At 29.3% G+C, this 15,479-nt stretch overlaps 1 protein-coding gene across 1 annotated transcript in view; it reads right to left on the bottom strand.

Annotated features, from left to right (window-relative positions):
* LOC148299470 (uncharacterized) overlaps positions 1-15,479 on the bottom strand; it is a gene marked incomplete at its 5' end in the record, with an annotated part of 90,561 nt that overhangs the window by 20,515 nt on the left and 54,567 nt on the right. Inside the window, 4 exons of the mRNA XM_088276050.1 lie at positions 6,982-7,147; positions 8,269-9,428; positions 10,217-10,384; positions 11,499-11,560. Of these exons, the coding sequence (XP_088132176.1) occupies positions 6,982-7,147; positions 8,269-9,428; positions 10,217-10,384; positions 11,499-11,560 (1,556 nt within the window). The remainder of the gene's footprint in view (positions 1-6,981; positions 7,148-8,268; positions 9,429-10,216; positions 10,385-11,498; positions 11,561-15,479) is intronic.

The following is a 15,479-nucleotide window of genomic DNA, read 5'->3' as shown; positions in this document are numbered from 1 at the left end:
GAGTAACTAATGCATACCTTCATTAAAATATATAAGTACTTTTATACAATATATTCGGTAGGTCCATATTTTTACGCAAACAAATTTGAGATTAATTAAAAAAATATATGAAAATAATTCCTGTAATTGGAGATAATACAGTTTTTGTTAACAAGTATTAAGACACACTCAAAATGTTGTAAATAAATTATCTGGTCAAATTATAAGTTTAAATAATAAAAATGAAAATGATATTTTCTGGCGTTTTTCATGTTTGTGATTATAATCCAGGAGTCGTACCTCATTTACTAATATAAGAGTTTCTGCTTACTAAAAAGCTTCTTTACATCTCACCAATAGATGTTTCTAGTGAAATTCTAGTGATTCAAGAATAAGGTTTCTAAATTGGTTCAAATATATAGAATTTGAGTAGTGTGGTTGTCAATAATGGCTACAATTGGTGAATGTTACACGTATGTAAAGTGATCACTTAAACCAGCCTCATGACAGTCGTCAGCCCCGTAAATGCCCAGACTTCCATATTCTTCTTCGTCTTTGATGAGATGTCAAAAAATTATATTTAAAAAAAACTTCGACTGTTTTATTGCATGGCCTCTTTATCTATGTATATCACGGGATAATTACTACGATTAGGTAACTCTAAAAAATCTTTCTTAGGAAATTTTAAATATTAGATTGTGAGGAGTATGATTAATCGGTTGATGTGTTTTTATGACCTATCAGCGGAGGCTAAACTGGCAGTGCACAACGGAGTCCTGGTTCCAACTCTAATGTATGGAAGTGAAACACGGAGTTGGCAAAAGAAGGATGAAAGTAGACTGAATGCAGTCGAAATGCGATCTCTCAGAAGAATGTGCGACAAAACGATGTATGATAGATGTGCGAATAGTGAAATAAGAAAGGAATGCAAAGCTGAGATAAGCATTATCGATAAAATTAAGAAAGGTGTGTTGAGATGGTTTGGACATGTGGAACGAATGAGTGACGAAAGAACGGTAAAACAAATTTATGAGGCGAATGTTAGTGGGAAAAGAAGCAGAAGAAGACCGAGAAAAACATGGCACGATCAGGTATGCCAAATACTTGAAAGTGGTCAGGTTAGGAGTCGTAACAATCGGCGGGTATGTATGAGGAGATGCATGAACGTGGAAGAGGCGAAGAATGTTTGAAAGGACAGAGTGGTGTGGGGCTCTATTCTCTCTGCCTACCCCTGCGGTGAAGCGGCGTGATGGTTAGTTAGTTAGTTAGTTAAATAAACATCGTAAAAATTAATGACATTTAATGCGTTATACGCATTTGAGGAAAATAAAGTAATATTTTTAGTTGCTCTTCAAAAATACACAATTAAACAAATATTCAGTTAAAAGTGTAGGTTAACCTAAGATAAATAGTATTTTTTAATACGCTACCCTATTTCCAATGAACATCGATGAAAACTAAATAATTTAAATCGTGAAAATAAGCAAAGAGGCATTTATCTTTGCTCGACCTTTTTATGACATACGTAGTCCCAAGCGCCACATTAAGAATATGGAGTTGCCGGCATAAAAAAAAGTTTTCCCTGTTATGTGGTAAGCTTCATTTTATAAGAAACATCAATACACATGTACCTGAATATATTATATTATATATGTTATAAATGTTACTTTGGCAATATTATTTCGTGATAAATAACCTAGAAACTTTTCACTATTATTATTTTTATTTTTATGTTGACCGCCTCCGTGGTGTAATGGTCAGCATGCTCGACTACCGTATTGGAGGTCCTGGGTTCGATTCACTCCAATGTTTATTTCATATAACCCTTGACTACTACCTGAAGCGAAGGGCTGATCACCTTTCCTTTACGTGTTAACGATTAAGATTACAGTGCATTTATATGATACAGTGCCCTATGCACTATCGGGTGAGGATGAGGTTTTGAGATTTTAAAGAAAATATGGTACAGAGTTTAAGATTGCAGACATATTAAATGTTTATGTCTTTTTCAAATTTGCGATTATTATTCAATGATTAATATTTCAAAATTCTTCTTCCTTTTCTTTGATATTTACCCAAAACACGGTTTATATTTATTAATTATCATTTTATAACAAGTCATTTCCGGTACCAATTTAATTTAAATTATATCTTCATATTGTTACCTTGTTACAGAAACATAAACCAATTATATTGCCTCCGTCAATTTTAATCTTAAAAATTCTAAAAGAAAATTCAAAGGAAGACAAATATTTATTTATTAAGTAATATTCATGCATTCAATCAGTTTTTTTTCGATTCGTCTTTATTTGAAAGATTATTTTGATTGTTTTCAGAAACATAAAATCAGACAAATGAATTTTAAATTATTATTCTTGTAATCAAAACATTTATTCTGTTGTAAAATTAATTTCTACAAAATATTTCCCATTTTGTTATGGGTACTTTAAAATATTTACAATAAATTAATTTTCAAACAACATTCAAAAAGTTATTATTGTGTGTAATAAAATAATAAATACCTATATAAAATTAATAACGATACACGGTTATTAAAACGTGCTTTTTTAATGTTAAGTTATTTTTTAAGCGTAAGTATACTACAATGAAAAACTTAATGGATTATTCGTGAATTGTTTTTTACTTTGGTTTTCGATAATGTAGAAAATTAAAATATTGTTGCAAATATTCTAAACGATCACAGGTGCCCTATGTACAACTCGAATATGGATAGAAAATAGGAGAAGTAGTAGGTATAACGAAAATGCATTAATCTCTAACAATTTATTTTAATGTGCATAAAAAAGTAAAAAAACTATTCATCCATTTTAACATTTAGTAATAAATAATAAAAAATAAATTTTACTATAGGCTGAAGATATTTTGTTATTGCCTTTCCATTGTGTGTAATATGTAAACATTTAGACCTGAAGATGGAAGCTTAGCTTCCGAAACGTAAACTCAAGTGGTAAGAAAATAAGTGTTTTCTTTGATAATATCATCATGTCTTACCACAAAGTAAATGCCGAAACAATAAATAAAATTCTAGATTCAATAGCCACAAAAGGGATCTATTTCCAAAAAGGATGGTGATGTTGGAAAATACCCCTGAGATATTTTTGTTTATAAAGCGTGTTAGTGATTGATATTTCACCCTACTACTTCTCGACACGTTGTCCATCAACGTGTCATCAATATTTACGAAACCTATTTGGGTGAAGTAATATCATAGCTTGAATATCATTAATTTTCCCTTTGTAATGTACCGGAGTGTTCGGAACACTTAAAAAAATGGTAAGATTTAACAAGGACTGCTTGCAAATGACCATCCATTAGACTCGAGTGGCAACATTAAAAGCTCTCGAATTATTCGCTTAGTTTGGTGAATAAGAGTACGATAAATTTGTGTGCGAATTACAGAATTCTTTAAGGGCGAAAATTTAAATACATTCAGTTTTTTTATGACGTAAAAAAATACATTTATTACAAACAAGATGTATTCAGTTCGGACTCATTTAAATTAATTTGGACCGTTAAAATGGTTTAATCTTCATTAAATTAGTCGTTTCCAAAATATTATAACTTAAACAAACTTAATTTTACTGGAGTTCGAAAACTCAATGACTTATTATTTTGGTTGTACCAACGACAAATCAAAATTTTAACTTATATAACCGATAATAATTACATCAAAACATTTTGTTAATAATGTCTGACATTTTGTACATATTATACAAATAAGATACATTTTATCATTTTCTCACTGTTAAAGTTATATCCTTATATTTAAAGTATCTTTATAGTATATTTGAGCAAAACCATTTGAATTTTTTTTATATGAGAAACCTTAACCTGGTAATTAGTACAAAATAATACAAACAAAAAATGCAGAAGTAAATTACTCGCAAGTAATTTACTTCTGCATTTTTTGAGCTCGCATGGATCGAAAAAAAAATCTGTAAAGTGTCAAACTGTACTTTGTTCCAAAAAATAAAGATTTAGGGTTAGTAACCATTTTTTTTAAATAAATATTTCTACCTGAGCATGTAAAATGTTATGATCTCAATATTACTGGTTATTTTAATTAACACATATATTTATAACTTCCTTGACTATTGGATAAAATTCTTATTTTAATTTCAAATGCATGGTAGCGTTGAACATATATTTTATTTTACTAAAACTTAAATTATTAATGAAATAAAATATCCTGGCAAAATGTATCTGCGGCGTAAATTGAATCTGAAGTGGTTAAATAAATACAATTGATATTATTTTTTGACATCTCATCAAAGATGAAGAAGAATATGGAAGTCTGGGCATTTACGGGGCTTACGACCGTCATAGGCTGGTTTAAGTGATCACTTTACACAAGTGTAACATTCACCAATTCTACCCATTATCAACCACACTACTCAAATTGTTGGAAGTTCTATATATATGAACCAATTTAGAAACCTTGTTCTTGAATCACTAGAACTTCACTAGAGACATCTATTGGTGAGATGTAAAGAATTCTTTACATCTCACCAATAGATGTCTCTAGTGAAGTTCTAGTGATTCGTGAACAAGGTTTCTAAATTGGTTCATATATATAGAACTTCCAAGAATTTGAGTAGTGTGGTTGTCAATAATGGGTAGAATTGGTGAATGTTACACGTGTGTAAAGTGATCACTTAAACCAGCCTATGACGGTCGTAAGCCCCGTAAATGCCCAGACTTCCATATTCTTCTTCATCTTTGATGAGATATCAAAAAATAATATGAAAATAACTCCTAATTGGAGATAATCCAGATTTTGTGAACAAGTATTTGGACACACTCAAAATGTTGTAAATACAATTGAAGCTGCCAACAATAATCACTGTTCCAATGAAATATACGACATTTTAAATAGTTAAGAAACAATTATTTATAAAAACGTGACTTTAAAACTTAACAAAACACTCCTTTTTCTTTAAATATTTTATTTAGGTATTATTCGAGCATGATCTCGCACAATTATCCAATATATTATAACTAGAACCTGAAGTATACGAACGCAGTACAGATTGATGTTTTCAGAGATGGTGACAGTGAGATTACCCCAAACTTCTGAAATTTAACTATTCAGGATCCTCTGTGATTGCGAGAACTGACCGTAAACCTTTACCTCAATGAAATCCATTATAATACACGCCTTACAAACTAATAAATATAGTTTTCGGTCTCACAAATCTAGTAACTCAAGTTCTGCATATAATGTAAATAATTTATTATAAAATCTCATTCATTTTTATATATTTATACTAAATGTAAAAATATTGTATAATTAATAAAATGTAGTTAATCATTATTTCAATTGTTTTATATTTGTAAAATACTTGACTGTATTATATATAACCTTTGACAATTTAACATATCTGTTGCAAATGACAAGCCTTATTTGGTGATCCTTTATTGAGCCGTAATAAATATTTGACATTAATTTAACAAACGGTAACCATTGTTTATTACTCGTATAACAGAAGGCACATAATATTGTCAAAAAAATTATTTAAGCACCTACCTTTCAAATAAGTATATTGGATAATTTTAGTCTAGATTAACTACAATAGCTCAAATCATAATTAAATACACACAAATACCTGTATTGTAGTATATATATTTATATATATATATATATATATATATATATATATATATATATATATATATATATATATATATATATATATATATATATATATATATATATATATATATATATATGTATATTTATATATATATAAATATATATATATATATATATAAATGTATATATATATATAAATATATATACATATATATATATATATATATATATATATATATATATATATATATATATATATATATATATATATATATATATTTATATAAATATATATATATAAATGTATGTATATATATAAATATATATACATGTTTTCAGGAAGTATGCATACGCCAAAAAATATACGTTTCAGAATATTACGATGGATTTTTTTAGGATTATTAAATAAGGCTAGTAAAAATCACGAAAAGGGAAAGAATGAAATACGTCTCTTTTTATTGTGTTCTTTTATATATATATATTATATATATATATATATATATATATATATATATATATATATATATATATATATATATATATATATATATATATATATATATATATATATATATATATATATATATATATATATATATATATATATATATATATATATACATAAATATATATATATATATATATATATATATATATATATATATATATATATATATATATATATATATATATATATATATATATATATATATATATATATATATATATATAAAATATATATATATAAAAGAACACAATAAAAAGAGACGTATTTAATTCATTCCCTTTTCGTGATTTTTACTAGCCTTATTTAATAATCCTAAAAAAATCCATCGTAATATTCTGAAACGTATATTTTTTGGCGTATGCATACTTCCTGAAAACATTGGTTTGTATGGAAAGGGCAAAAAAACATTTATCAAATAAACTGGTAACCCTATTCACCTACTATAACGCCGTAAGACGCAAAAATTTATAAAGGTATTTTAGAGATTCATGCAAAAAGCTCTATAAACAAGTAAATTAGACTTGCATGAAGGCAAAGCCAATATAAGTAACCATTGTGGCGTAATCAATAAAGAGTTTATGAAGATAATGTGCGAGTTAATTTTTTTTGAGAATATGACTTGTAAAATCATACCGCTAGTAGAATAATTGCGGGCAGATTTAACTGTAGGTAAGATAAACGTTAGTCTGCGTCGTTGAACTACGGTAAAATAATTGCATCGGTCACCTAGAAGAGCGAGTCCTCCAACATTGTAAAAGGGAAGGAAAACGAACCTTAAACTTTACAGCCAACATGCATACCCACTCATACCATTATAATATTCGGCGGATTTTTGGATGAAAACTTTACTTTAAAAACAAAAAGAATAATGTAAGCAAACCTCACAAACTCTGCCGAAAAAGAAGCGAAGCTCGCGGAGGGCTTATTCCAGCAACTTGGTCCGGAATCAGAACGAGACAGGGCGAGTAGACCCCGCCTGTTGCCAGACAAGATGCGCCGGAGAGCGGCGCTCAAAGCTCGCACTGCCCCTCGCACCATCTGACGATCTGTACAAATAAAAAAAACTTATAATCTCTCAAATAATAACTTTTATTTTAAAATTGGTTGTCGATTTGTTTTATGAATAAGTTAAAATGACGAATATTTTGTTCACAAATAAATGAAATGCGACTGTTAAAACATACATAGTAAAAACGTTCACATGGATTGCACTTTCACATGGAATCCTTGCGCATATGAAATTAACCGATTTACGGGTTATACTAACAATATGTTTCAAATGTAGGAAAAGTAAGGGTTAATTTGAAAAAAATGCTCATTATAAAATACCCTAATATTTTTTTCAAATACCTATCAAAGATTCACCATTGAATTGTGAATATACCTACATACGTATACGACATATGTAAAAAATATATAAGGTGTACTCTTCCTCCCCTCCCTCATTCGTCGTGTGTTTTATTCAATATGTAGTATATTAAAATAATTACTTTATTACACAAAATAAAAAATAGTTTACATTTAATATCATAGAAACAGTTGGAATGGAGACAAATTCCGAAATTGATTTGAATATAAATCATGAATAAAATGATAAATATTTAACAAACGACGGGAGAAGATACGATGAATTAATATTTTTGCATGTTTTTCTCTTTTCGCTTGTTACTTTTTTGTTGTTTTCAATTTTGTATTTTATAACAACACATAATAAGATTAAAACAGTATTCAAATATTGTAAGTAAATATAATACATTATCTGATTCACATAATTGATTAAACATTGTAATTACATTTTTTTATCACATGAAAATACCGGATTTATAAAAGTTTTTTAATCTATAAAATCGTTATTCAACCAAAAGTTTGTCTCATTCCTATATTTTAAAATAATAATGCGGAAAATGATATTCAAATGAAATAAAATTTTAATTTTAGATTTATTTATTTATCCTGGTAAACCAAAGCATTGAGAACATTAAATTGTATTAAAAACACTCAAAACCTTTAAGTAAGTTGAGTCTTTTGTTCTCAAAATAAAGCCCATTATGTTATCGTTTAATATACTTGTTTGATTGTGATTCCCCGTTTGAAAATTTTTTGTGAACAATTTATTATATTCGGGTGTCGAAGTTTGCTTGATTATTACGTACAATTGAATACTTACCAGTTTTGATCGGAACAGGTCTCAATGCAAGAAGGCCAACGGGAAAGTTGTCGAACATAGCTGTCAGGTTAATTGGTGTTACGAGATTTTCCAATCCTTCCGGTCTACTGAAGGCCCATAGTCTTTCGGTCCTCTTCTCCGTTCTATGTGCGCCTGGTACTCCGAATACGTCACGTAGGGAACCTAACTTATTGAACACATTTAGGGTCTTCACTGTCGGTTTGAAATTTAAACTGGTTTCTAAAAATGATCCTCCCTTATCACTAAGACTACTAATATAATCACTTTTATCACTAAGGAGGTCAGAATCTCTTATGTACATTTCGGATTCTTTATTGTACTCATCGTGACTACTTAATAACTTAATATTACTCCGCGGTGTTACAGAAATTAATTTTTGTTTTAACGGAATTTTAGAACTTTCAACGCCTTCTTTCGATTTAAAATTTATAACTCTGTCTTCATAAGAATTATCTTTAAAATGATCATTATTATACGCAACGGGGTCTCGAAATTGACCGTCGATATATCTATAAGGAGAACTATTCAACGCGCTTAACTTCGAACTATCTTTATCCTTAGACATTAAATTTGATTGGTAAAAACTAGGTGTTGAACCCATAGATGCACTTGTGGTATATTTATCCAAATTAAAATTTACACTATCATTTTCGTCTCCTTTTATATAAATAGATTTGAAATTAAATTCACTCTTGTTCACTCCTTTTAAAAGTTTTGTGGTTTTTTGATTCGTCGTATCTGCTCCTTGATTATTTTTAAAATTGGACTGATCGAAATCTTGAACTGCTTCTACTATTTCATCGCTCCTTTTGAATCTTTCAATTTCCTCTATTCTTTTTCCTGATGCGTGGCGTTCTCTATGATCTGCGGCGTGTTTTTCACCTTTAGTTCTTCTCTCAGACTCTATCTCGTAGTAGGGATCGGGACCTTGCGAAGTGTATTGATCCGGATGTCCGAATGCATCCAGATCAGAATGTCTTATTCTGTTGGTTGTGAGTTCGGTGTCGATCCAAAGCCAAACGAAATGTCCATCTAACATATTGAGCCTTTTAGCTTGCTGAAGTACTCTTTGAGCAGATGCCACGTCACTGATTAGAACTATTACTCCACGAGTAGATCTCGATACATCTGCGAGACATCTAAAATAAACCAATAATAATCTTATAAGATTACTTCCATATTTAAAACAACACTATATTAAATAAACTTATATTATATTATATTATATAATTAAGACAAAAATATTTTCTTCTTGAAAAAATCAAACTAAATTTTGGGACTAATTTTGGAGCCGTGATTAAATCTTCAAAAAGTTGGTTCTTATTTTCAAACACAGATCATTAAATTTGATAAAAATATCTGATTGAAATGTTATCATAGGAACACTATAACTTTTTAATAATAAAAAAGCCGGTTAAACGTATCCTTGTGTCACTTCACACGGATTAAGTGTCATGTAAAAATATTTTATTTATAGTACTCAAACATATGTTTATTTTAATTACTAAATAATGATAACGTAAGGTAAATAATATTTCTAAAATTGATTCGGCAATCACTCTGTATTAATATCTATCCATTTTTATTTTTACTTGGTTCATTACGCTTCTTCAAATAAAATGTGACACGTATTTCTATGCATTCCGCATCAAACACGGTGTTCACGGTGTTTGAAAATAATGAGGAATTCATCAAAACACGTGCCGCATTAAATTTCAAAAAGTGTACTTCATTAAATTGCTAATGAATACCATTTTGTGTAAGAAAAATATACGTTAAAAATTTCCTATAAGATTGCGCCATATGAATATGAAAATCATGTAATTCATTTTTAAACGAATGCGTTTTCTGGCCTTATTAGGAGCTTTTGAGTAGTCGGGCCTTAACGGGCCAACGTAACAAATAACACAACGATGGAATCAATTACCTAAATAAGGCATGCTGGGTTTTAGCAGTGGGGAGATCCAGAATAGTTGGTATTAGCGGTGGTGCCTTGATAATAGCAGCTAAATCTTTCCTCAGAGAGATACTTGATGTCACCTTAGTATCAGCCAGAACTGTGAAGGAGTGCCAATGGGTGTGAAGGAGTAAGCCGCTGAAAAAACAAAATTTACTTTTGTATTTTATTTTTCATACGTAAACAATAATAACTAGAAGTCTAATTACGCAGCAATAAATACACTGCACCTGACATGTCATAAATATTGTTCTTGGGTTACTAAACCCGTTGTACCTGACAAGTCATAAATATAGTTGACAGGTCATTAACTCGCACTTGTCATATACATCTTTATATAATTTTTTATTTCTATTTTATTGTTATTAAAGCAACGTTAGTAGTTAGAGCATTAATGGTAGAACGGGTGGGATCGCATACCTAACGCCTCTCACTGTATATTCATCACCTCAACTGGAGTCGCTCTAATTTCGAAGGCGATTACCAATTTTTAATATTAAACTGTCTTAATAAAATATTATTTTTATTACTATCAACAATCTTGGATAGTATGATTGTACTTTATGCTTTTCTAAAATATGTTCAGTGATTTCTGTAGTTGTTCTCTCTCTCTCTCTCTCTCTCTCTCTCTCTCTTTCTAATTTAAACCCTAGTGGGAACCGTCCCGCTACACGGAATCGTTGTAACCCTCTTCTCTGCGGTTTGTAAAAACACGCTTCTGGAATTCAAACTACGTTTTGTTCTTATTTTGGAATGCATTAAATTTGTAAAGTTTACTTTGATTTGGCATAGATAATTAAAATCTCAATTTTAGTAAACAATTCTAAGTATTCTCCTTATTTGTATAATGAATCTCCATTATCATAAAACTGTAAGATGCTTATAAAACAAGAAAAAGCATTGCTACATCATAAAGTTATCCTTTTTCCATGTCTTGCTAGCCTAGGCTCGTAATTTAAGTCGCACGAACTTAATGGACAGTTTTTGTAAGTTATTAAGTTTTTCCCCAAATTTGCTGGCCACGCAAATTCTTTATTTCCGTTACAAAAAGGATAAATTGTGAGCACTTTCTCCTAACTCGTTCGCGCTTTCATTCGAGTGACTTGGAGTTATTATTCGAGTTAGGCAGTTTAATAGCTCTTCTCGTAATGTTAGTGTTTATTGGTCTCTACATTACATCTACGTACATTATATCGTATTATGGTAACATTAGAAAAAGTAATATTATGCAATGTGCATATGTAGATCATACCGTAAAGCTTGAAGCATTTCCCGGGCAGTTGTTTCGAGACGAACTTCTAACGGATGAACATTCTGAAACAATATTAATGTAATGTTAGACGCTTGAAAGAATACAATTAAAACATAATATTAAAGACTAAATGAAACAAAAAGATAGTGTTATCGAACACTGACTCTGTGTAAGTAATGAATTTCCAATTGTTGTTGATAACACAAATAAAGGTGAAAAGTTCTGGCCGCTAGTGCGAGTATCTTCAAATCACGAAGATCAGCTTTGTTCGAGGCGAGCAGATGGAGCCTCGCGGGAGCCGCCCCGGGTTGTACCTAAGTACGAGTAGGTACCGGTATTCGCTTCACGTCACAATCGTGAGAGTAACTTCACCCTGGTGAGCAATCAACGAACTTCAACCGAGCGACGGTAACGGCAGCGACTAGACGGAGTACAAACTAACTTTTTATTATATCTGTATAATCGGGGGAACATCACTGTGATAGCCCAAAACGCACCAATCGGTATATAGGGTGAAATTAGGATTTATACATCAGACTAAAATATATCCGGGAACTCGTAAGAGAAGGGTGATAGATATAGCAATAAAAAATATAAATAAATAAAAACTTCTAAATAAATCGAAAGTACAGCTAAGCAGAACGGGTTAAAAAGTAAGGTATTTAAAAATATGAACAAAACATTTTAAATATTTGGGTTAAAACCACAGCTCGTTTCACGACAAAACCCCCATAATTTGAATTAGGTACTCTTATTATGTACTCTAGAAAGGCACGAGTATGATTAATTTGGAAAACGTTAATCTTCGTATGATGTTGGGACGGTGAGATGTTTTACTAACCTAATTAATTTAAAACAGACATAGGGGAGATATTTCGGCATAAAGAAGGCACAGAAGGGTATTACGTCACGAATCGTTAGGCTTAACGAGAGATTATTCTTCTTAGCCAAAAATACGGAAGCTTCCTGACAATCTCAATAGGACTCATTAGCATTATTTTCATTGTGATTTTTGCTGTACATGATTACTCATTCATGGTTTATATGTTTTTTAGTAAAAAAAGAATATGATCAACGAATCTTTTTTCCGAAATTCGATATTTACTTTCTAAATAAAAAAAACGATTCCCTGACCCAGATTTTGCATCTTTTTGCACAATTATCGTCCTTTACATATTATTATAAATCACTGTTCAATATTTAAATGCACATTATTTTTAATAAAAAAAATACAAATCCTATAGACGACATTTGAGAGAGACACGCAAAGAGTTCTACAGATAAGTATGAAGATATGACATTGAAATAATTATTTTTTTGATTTTTCGCACTTCAATCATTGAAAATATCAGTTTCAAATTATTATTTTTTAAATAAACATATTAGTGTGTATAAAATTAGTTTTATCAACGAAATAGTGTACATTTGAATAACGATATTTTTTGAAGGATAGTAAACCTATAAAAGTATCAGTAAATACTCATAAAAGTTATCAAAATGTATTTATCCTTCCAATGTAGTTTGAAAAATATATTACTCTTACATACTAAAGTTCCGAGACGGACTACCGCAGAGGAAATATTGGGTACTTAGCAAATTACGACTCATGATAGTTAAATATCCGCATACTAAAATAATCCATACATACGCATCTAAGAATTACTCTCACATAACACAATAAAGCACCTTCCAGCAAAGCACACAAATTACAATTAACACAGTTTATGGGACCATAGATAGAATTACAAGATCTAAAAGACATTAAACAAACATCAAACAAATCCTAACACATAGGTACCTCTTTTGATCAAAAGGACTTTGATTTATATACAAAAAAAGCTATACATCCTATTTCCATTACCTAAAGTCATTAAAAAACGATACTAAGTATAAAAGATCTATTCATAAATGGAAAATTTAGTTAGACAGATCTTAAATATATCATTCGGCCATGTCGTATCGATCGCATGTCGTAAACTTTTTATTTTCATGTTGTGTAATTTTGTAAACTAAAATGTATTGTAAAATTTGCTCTCGATACGGAGAACTCACTGAGGATACATTATTGTAAATTGTAATTTGTATTTACATATTTGAATGATGAAAAATAAATAATACGAGTATATAAACCAAATGTTTGTTTTACCTATACTAGAAAAATGCACTTTCATCGTCTAATGAAGAATTAAGGCACGATGTCAAAAATATTTTTAAAGAAATTATAACGCGATATGTTGACACTACCAGCAAAAAATATTTGACTAATTTGAATATTTTACGAAGTTACAAAATAGATTTCAATTGACGTCTGTTTTGGTATAGTAATCATATTATGTGACCATTTGTAATCCTTATCGGTTATGGTGACATTATTGATTTTCTTTTGCTGTAATCAATCTTTTAGATTGGAAATCTCCTGAAACGAGAATCAATAGATAATCGCCACCCCTAGATGTTTTTGGCAAGCTTTTTCTTGCTCTCGTGTCAGGCAATCTTTAATACTTACAATGTAGAAAAAACATGCAGTGAAGGTTACTTTATTATATAGGTCATAAGGATACACAATTATATTCCTTTAATTATAATTAGTAATAACAACATTGAAATTTAACTGTTTATATGAATGTTAATGCGATAATTTATTCGTTATATAATTTTTCATACTAAAGAAATATTTATTTTGTAAAAAAGGAATAACCGACAAAGCCTGTTGTACTTTGAACTGAAATATTCAGGTAAAGCAGTTTGCACATTGAAATCCATGTATCACTCTTTAAAAACTTATTTTCATACTTATTTTTTATGTAAAATGTGAAGTTGGTACATATTGATTGTATTTTATTTCCAGGAGATTTTATGTTACTAAAATGGAAATAAAATAAAGTTTATATTTTTAATTATTTCCAGGAAGCACACATTTATAATAGATCAGTAAAGTACAGCATTTCTTGCAATATTTGTTTATGAAAAAAACAAGTTTTCAGTTTTCAAACTTAATAAGTATATCAACAATTAAAATTGAATTTATAACTAACCAAAATATTAAAATATAACAAGTTTTTAACCGCCACAACTGCAAGATGGAACACTGAGGTTATAGCAATTGAATGGTGATACTTTTTTTCAAATTAGTTAACCTAATAAATATATGATAAAGAAGATTTAATAAAAACCAATAAAGGTTCCTATTTTAATGACAAAAAGATATTTTTAAAGATTTTTTGCCAATACAATAAACATAGAAATTTAAATAAGTTTTTTTTTAAATTTCCGGGAAATACTTTTGCTATGCACTTCGGCAACAAATTAAGCAGTAAAAGTACCTACATTGATTTATTATAAACAAATATCACATACGCTAAATAAATTGTTAACAGAATTTATTTAAAAACTTCTCTTTCAATGTCTAAGAAATATAAAATTTTGATATTTAAAAAAATTCATGATATTCATATACAAGTCATGTAGTCGTATTTGAAAATAATCTGCGATGGAAATTATTATAATGTTCTTCTTCACGTATTGGAATAATATTTTTTTTATATGAATGTTTAATCAGGGAAACATTAATTCTAAATGTTTTTCCATTATGCATAAATTTAATAATGGTGAAACCTAATAAATACAAAGAAAAATATATGAACGTTGAGTAGTACAATATTGATATACAAAAAGTGGTTTTCAAATTCAAACAATGAGAGTAGGGAAAGGGATAAAGTCAAACAATAAATTTACATGGATTTCACCACGATAAAGTTTTTCCTCCGTTTTAGAAGACGTCTTCTGCTTTAGAGATAAACCGTTCTCTTCACAGTTTTACTTTTTCAGGAAAAATAGTTTCGCGACAGACACGATCACTAAAAACTATTTCGACTTTTTTGTACATTTCCTTTGTTGTCAGTTCAGTTGTGTGCTATTTTTCATGCATTTTTTCGATATTCCATATTTGAATAACATAATTCAAGACCAATATTAAAAATA

This window comes from Brachycentrus maculatus, unplaced genomic scaffold (genome assembly GCF_059751285.1).
Source record: "Brachycentrus maculatus isolate JH-2025_06_01 unplaced genomic scaffold, ASM5975128v1 h1tg001131l, whole genome shotgun sequence".
Classification (NCBI taxonomy): Eukaryota; Metazoa; Arthropoda; class Insecta; order Trichoptera; family Brachycentridae; genus Brachycentrus; species Brachycentrus maculatus.
Note: the sequence above shows the minus strand (reverse complement) of the source record. Positions and strands in the feature narration are given on the sequence as shown.